The sequence below is a fragment of the Myotis lucifugus genome, unplaced genomic scaffold (genome assembly GCF_000147115.1).
Source record: "Myotis lucifugus unplaced genomic scaffold, Myoluc2.0 scaffold_1238, whole genome shotgun sequence".
NCBI lineage: Eukaryota > Metazoa > Chordata > Mammalia > Chiroptera > Vespertilionidae > Myotis > Myotis lucifugus.
The window spans coordinates 5047-12286 of record NW_005872286.1 but is presented as its reverse complement, the minus strand read 5'-3'; the positions used below and the strand labels follow the sequence as shown (position 1 = coordinate 12286).

Here is a 7240-nt window from a genome sequence, read left to right as displayed (position 1 = left end):
CTCCCTTATGGATGTTCCCTTTCTCCCCCCCCTCCCTCCCTCTCAAAAACAAAAAACAATACCTTAAAAGATTATGATCAAGTCACCTAGACGGTCAGGCTTTCCCCAAGCCAAACGTATAATTTTATCCCACACTCTAAAAAATCAAGCAAATTCCTGAGTTTTTTTTTTTTAAAAAAATCTTTTTATTGAGGCCAAAGAGGAAGGGAGAGAGAGAGAGAGAGAGAGAGAGAGAGAGAGAGAGAGAGAAACATCCATGATGAGAGAGAATCATGGATCGGCTGCCTCCTGCACGCCCCACACTGGGGATGGAGCCCACAACCCAGGCATGTGCCCTGACCGGGAATCGAGCTGTGACCTCCTGGTTCACAGGTCGACGCTCAGCCACTGGGCCACTGGGCCGGGCAGGTATCTGAGCGTTTCCAGTCATCTTACTGGAACAGGCCGGGTCTCTCTGGTTACAGGAAAAGTTGACTCAGAACTGGCAGCAGTTGTTAAAAAAAAAAAAAAAAAAGAATGAAACTAGAGTGTTCTACTCCAGTCTCCCACTGCTATTGCTTATAGTAATATACAAGTACATAGTTTGAATATTAAACATGACTATTGCCCTGGTTGGCTTGGCTCAGGGGTTCCCAATCAAGGGCACCTCATACCTGGGCTACAGGTTCGATCCCCGGCCCTGGTCGGGGCACGAGTGGCCGGCAACCAATCGATGTGTCTCTCTCACATCCATGTTTCTCTCTCTCCCCTCCTCCTCCCTAACACACTCTCTAAAAATCAATGGAAAAAATATCCTCAGGGGAGGACTAGAGAAAACCCAGCTATTAGTCTGTCATCTACGATCTCAGATACAGTTTTCTGACCCTCGAAATGCCTTGGCCGTGGGTTCATTTCACACAGAGAAAAGATGGAAGGTCCGAGACGCTAAATAACGTCTACAAAGAAACTTACGTTTATATAAAGAAACATTTTTTTAAGAAAAAAGCCAACACTTTTTGGACTCTCAGCTTTTCAACCCTGCGTACAGTCCACTCCCACCTTCTTCCCCCCACCCCCACCCCCCACCCCCCCAAATTGTCTCTCTCAGTGGCTGGTGACTGTCTTGAGAGTTAGTAGCAGCCCATTCCCCATCGGGTCTGTATTCCTCAAGACAAGGCATGTACCCCGCACCCCGTATTAGGCGGCGGCTCCGGAGATCTGAGGCGGCCTCCTTGGTGGAATGCATTCCTATTTTTGCAGCATAACATATGAACACGGCCACCTCATTAATCTCGTATTTTTCTAAAATGATTACCACGTGCATGGCTCTGTTTGTATTCTCCTCTCCCCCTCTCTCCCTCCGTCTCCGTCTTTCTTCTTTAAAGAGATATTCAGGCCTTCACCCCTGAGGGCCTGGGGCAGGGGGTGGGGGCCGGCTAGAAGGGGTCAGTGGGGGGAAAGGGGGGACATATGTAATACTTTCAACAATAAAGAACTTTTTTTAAAGTAAAAAAAAAAGAAAAAAATATACATATATTCAGGAGTCTGCTATAAAGGGTCTCAGGTTGGATTCTGGTCAAGGGCATGTACCTGGGTTGCAGGATCGATTCCCGGCCCCGGGTCCGGGTGCATGCAGGAGGCAACCGATCGACGTGTCTCTCTCACATTGATGTCTCTCTCTCTCTCTCTCTCTCTCTCTCTCTCTCTCTCTCTCTCCCCCCCCCTTCCTCCCTCCCTTCTATTCTCTCTAAAAAAACAATGGGAAAAATGTCCTCAGGTGAGGATGAACAAAAAAATAGAAAGAGACAGTGATCTTAGACCTTCTAAATGGCGCTCACTATCCTCGTTCACGAGTTTTCATTCCGAGTCTCTATTTGGCCTTCTTACATGTCAGATTTCAAATGAATTTCTTTCTGGGGGAAAAAAAACCACAGTGAAACTTCTGGGGCTATAAAAGCGATGGCTATCAGACCCTCCCATGACATTCTTCCTCTCTCTTTCTCTCTCTCTCTCTCTCTCTCTCTCTCTCTCTCTCCCTCTCTCTCTTCCCCGTTCTCATCTATACACTTATCTCCCTGGGAAATTCTTGAAGGAAGAACCTAGACTTTGTCATCCGTGTACAGCTCACCGTGGCTTGCAAATAGCCCCCCCCCCCCCCCCATAAATACTTATTCAATTAAAGGAGGGAATGAAAGAAAAAGGAGTGAAACACGAGAGATGCTCACACAGCCCCAGGTAGGGAAAGTAAGGCTTGTTTTCGCCCGGGGACCTTGGAGAAGTCATATGATGGGTGAGGTCAGTGGAGTTGTCACTATAAGCTCCTACAGCTGATAACTAAGTCAGATAGCGGCTGGCTCCCGGCCCTGCCCTGGCCGGAGCCGGGGACAGACAGACCGACCGACGGACGGACATTCCCTGGGACACGGGGCACGGAGGTGAGTTGTTGAAAGTCAAAATATTTTTCCGGAGTGTGTTCTGTGGCTGGTGGGGTATCTGCTTGAATATTCATGAACGGAGACGGAGAAAAAAATTACCCAGGTAGTTTACAGCTGCGGGCAGCTACAGTGGACATGTGTGTATTAATCATAGAGTGTGTTCCTTCCAATGCTGGAGAAAGGCAATGGTGTTTGGCTTTTATCTGCGTTGTGGAAGCTGAGGCTAGGGTCCCCGTGGTCGGCCAACTGCGGCTCGCGAGCCACAGGCGGCTCTTTGGCCCCTTGAGTGTGGCTCTTCCTAAGCCTTAGGAGCACCCTAATTAAGTTAATGACAATGTACCTACCTATATAGTTTAAGTTTAAAAAATCTGGCTCTCAAAAGAAATTTCAATCGTTGTGCTGTTGATATTTGGCTCTGTGGACTAATGAGCTTGCCGACCACTGGGCTAGACTGTTCGGAGCGCTCCCCGCTTCCGAACAACTTAGGCGGTTCATAGCACCTTCCTCCTCCCGTGACTGGGAAAAGGGAGAAATAACTGGTCAAAACCCCCTGAGTCACCTGGTGATATTGGTGACGGAGGGGCTCCCGGGTTACTTCTAGGCTCCTGTTTGCATCGATTGCCCTTTCATTCCTTCCGTCCTGAGGAAGCGAGGTTAGCACCCTTGGTCGCCTCTTCAAACCAGTTGTTCTGTCCTGGGCGTTTTCAATGTGGCCAGGACATTTGAATAAAGGGGGAGGGAGTTCTCCCCCTGCGCCACCCAGAAGGGGCCGGGCTGCTCTGCTCTTGGGCGTCCTGCAGTCGTTTGCATAGTTTGTTTTGCAGAAACATAAATGGCCGAGCGGGCCAGTTCGTCTCCATATCTTCCTCCTTCCTTTCCTCCTCTAACAGGCCTCACGCCAGGGACTCGGCTTGTGTGGTTGGCGCCCACCTTCCTGAGTGTTCAGGGAATCCTTTCGTCTTAAGAAAGGAAAATGGCCCTGGCTGGTGTGGCTCAGTGGATAGAGCGTCGGCCTGTGGACCGAAGGGTCCCAAGTTCGATTCGAGTCAAGGGCACATGCCCGGGGTTGCGGGCTCGATCCCCAGTTGGGGGTGTGCAGGAGGCAGCTGATCTATGATTCTCTCTCATCATAGATGTTTCTATCTCTCTGTCCCTCTCCCTTCCTCTCTGAAATCAATAAATATATATTTAAAAAAAAGAAAGGAAAATGAATGTGAACTGAATGTGGCCCCTACTGACCGCCTGTTGGCGTGGTGACTACTGTCCCACCTCCCGTTCCGGACACTACAGCTCACTCTATGGGGTCCTCTTTGCCCCTGTCACCCCACGCACCCGAAGAGTGACAACAGCCACAGTGTAAGGCAGGGGTGGGCAAACTTTTTGACTCGAGGGCCACAATGGGTTCTTAAACTGGACCGGAGGGCCGGAACAAAAGCATGGATGGAGTGTTTGTGTGAACTAATATAAATTCAAAGTAAACATCATTACATAAAAGGGTACGGTCTTTTTTTTTTTTAGTTTTATTCATTTCAAACGGGCCGGATCCGGCCCGAGGGCCGTAGTTTGCCCACGGCTGGTGTAAGGCGTGGCCTCTATCTGGCTGGACCGTGAATTTAAATATTTTTATTGATTTCAGGGAGGAAGGGAGAGGGAGAGAGAGATAGAAACACCAATGATGAGAGAGAATCATGGATCGGCTGCCTCCTATACTCCCCGCCCTGGGGATCGAGCCCACAACCCAGGCATGTGCCCTGGACCAGAATTGAACCTGGGACCCTTCAGTCCACAGGCCGACACTCTATCCACTGAGCCACACCGGCCAGGGCGACACAAGTGACTGTAGATCAAGTGATGATTGGAAACGGGAGCGTGGGAAGAGCACGGTGTTGGCCCACGCAGCCTGCATTCGAGGTTCAGACTCGTGATGTGGGGTTTCCTCACGGCAGAGGTGATGGGCATTTGGGGGAGCGTGGTGGTTGGGATCTTGGCCTGGAAGCGAGACCCCACCCAGGCCCTGCCCCTACCACTTCCCGTCTGGAGGACTTGGGCAATAATTCCTCTTGGCTTCCCTTCCCCCTTTTGTGACCAGGGTTCACGCGAGGATTCAATGAGACACGCATTACCCATAGTGCCCGGCACACTCTTGTCTAATTTTTAGAATTCTGACCTTTTTCAAATGATGAGCCCTCAGTCTCCACCTCCACAGAGTGGGAACAATAGTGGCCCCTAATTCATGGCTATGAGAGTGACCAAGAAGGGGGTTGAAACTGACGGAGAAGGTTCTATGGACAAGAACCTAGATGCATGGCCCAGTCAACAGAAAGTTAGAAAATGAGACGGTGCCCTGGCTGGTGTGGCTCAGTGGATAGAGCGCCGGCCTGTGGACCGCAGGGTCCCGGGTTCCATTCCGGTCAAGGGCATGTACCTCGGTTGCAGGCTCCTCCCCGGCCCGGGGCCCTGGTCGGGGCGCGTGCAGGAGGCATCCACAATCCGTATCTCTCTCTCACATGGATGTTTCTCTCCCTCTGTCTCTCTCCCTCCGACTCTCTCTAAATTTCGATGGAAAAATATCCTCAGGTGAGGATTAAAAAAAAAGAAAAGAAAAAGAGAATAAAATGGAAATACTATGAAACATCGGAAATTCAAAGTCATCCAGAGAAGGACGAGAGAGAGAAGCCCTGAGCGGCATTATCATAATTTTACAGGAACGGGCAGGGCGCTGAGGCCCCGGAGTGTCCTCTGCACGTCGCAGACTCCCATCTGCAAGTCCTCTCTCTCTCACGCCTTTCACAGGATTGCACAGGATTGCGACACGCGTGGGGCCCGCGGGAAGTTGCAGAGACGGGGAAGCGTAACTTCCACGCCCATGAGCATTTCACAGCCGCTCAGGAGGATCCGAGTGAGAGGCCTTTGTCCCCATGACAGCCCTGGGGCCATGGTGTCACCTCAAGACGGCTGGGCACCGAGTTGACCTGCAGCTGAGGCCCACGCCCACCCCACGGCCCCCCGCGCCCACTGCTGCCAAGTCCCTCCCGGGCAGGCAGAGGGGGACTTACTCTTCTTGGCCTCCTCCAGCTTGTCCTTGGCCCTCTTCTCGGCCTGCAGGAGCTGGTGGATGCCCTGGGACTGGCTGGCCATGGCGGCGGCCGTCCCGTCGAGTCGGGCGGCTTCTGTGGATTCCGGGAAGGGAATGGACGGGGTCGGCTTATCCGGCTGGAAATCACCAGCCGCTCTGCTTGTGGTGTCAACAGCTGGAGCTGTAAACACGGCTCTCTGTTCCCTGGTGGCCGGCTGGGGCCGGAGGGAGAGCCGGGCCCCAAGGGGAGCCCAAGGGTGGAATCCAGAAAAACAAGTCGGGGCAGATGTGAGGGAGCTGGCGCTGTCCTTCTTAGGGACCTCAGGTGACAGGGCCGTGTGATCGAGGGGCTGAGTCTCCTTCTAAAAGGGAGGGTCATCACCGCTCTTCCCAGACAGAGGGACCTGCCGCGGGCTCTTCTCCAGAGCCACAGGGCCTCTCTTTGGTCCTCCTCTGGGCGGTTCTAGGTGGAGGGCATTTTCTTGGTTTCGAGTGACTCGGTGCCGCCTGGGACACAGTGCCTGAGCTTGGGCTCCGAGGGAGAGTCCGGCTCGGAGCACAGAGATGGGCCAGGGGCTGTTCCCTCTCCTCCCCAGACCTCAGGGGCCAGGGGAATGAGCTGCCGGGGAGGAGGGGTGGGGGGTAAGAATGGCCCTGCGCGCTGGCTGTGCTGTGTCCCAGTCCCAGGGAGCCATCAGGGCGGGGACGGGATCAGCAATCAGGGAATCAGAGCTGTAGGTTTGCGGTTCCACTGAAATGGCGTTACGCGGTGTTGGCCTTGGGTCTCGTTCTGAGACAGGGCATGTGATCCGGGGGTGAGCAGACAAATGAGCTAGTTGATCGCCGGGGAGAACCATCAGACATCCTAGCCACGTCTCTAAAAGTTTTCTTCGGCCCCAGCTGGTGTGGCTCAGTGGATAGAGCGTCAGACTGTAGACCGAAGGGTCCCAGGTTCGATTCTGGTCAAGGGCACATGCCTGGGTTGCGGGCCCCATCCCCAGTTGGGGGTGTGCAGGAGGCAGCCCATCTGCGATTCTCTCTCATCATGGATGTTTCTCTCTGTCTCCCTCTCCCTTCCTCTCTGAAATCAATACAAATATATTTTTAAAAAATGAAAAAATAAAAGTTTTCTTCGGCATGAAAAGCGAATCTTTTGACTTATGGCCAAGACTCCCCGCCCCCCTCTCCCATCCCCCCGCCCCCTCTCCGAAATGATCAGCATATTAGAGTTTCACAGACTGTTGCTTCCCCAAACGAGTCCTCTGTGGCCTCAACAGTAAAACCCAGCTTCAGTCTCTGCATCGGCGGGTGGCTGTGAAGGTAACTTCTCCCACCATTAAGGCCGCATCGCCCCTAGCAAATCTGTCCAAAGAACCACCTTCCTTTCTTTTTACCTTCCCATCGAGTCCGCTGGGAAAGTTTAATTTTTATCGGGCCACGACAATCCTTGGTACAGCTGGAGCAGACGGCTTCCGGTAAACACACATCCTAACTCATAAGAGCAGATGTGAATGTGAGGGGAGAGAGAGGGTCTTCAGGCTCAAGTGCAGCCCGTCTTAGGCCGTGATTGGTACCTGTAAACATATATACATAGCCCTGGTTGGAAGGGCTCAGTGGATAGAGCATCGGCCTGTGGACTGAAGGGTCCCGAGTTCGATTCCGGTCAGGGCACAGGCCCAGGTTGTGGGCTCCATCCCCAGTAGGAGGCGCGCAAGAGGCAGCTGATCAATGATTCTCTCTCATCACTGAT

The 7240-nt window shown here is 52.6% G+C and overlaps 1 protein-coding gene across 1 annotated transcript in view; it reads right to left on the bottom strand.

Moving 5' to 3' along the window:
* The window catches only part of LOC102430094 (V-type proton ATPase subunit G 3), an 11283-nt gene extending 5553 nt beyond the window's left edge, over positions 1-5730 (bottom strand). Inside the window, exon 1 of the mRNA XM_006107527.3 lies at positions 5471-5730. Coding sequence (XP_006107589.1) covers positions 5471-5552 — 82 coding nt within the window. The 5' untranslated portion in view covers positions 5553-5730. The remainder of the gene's footprint in view (positions 1-5470) is intronic.
* Between the last annotated feature and the right edge of the window lie 1510 nt (positions 5731-7240).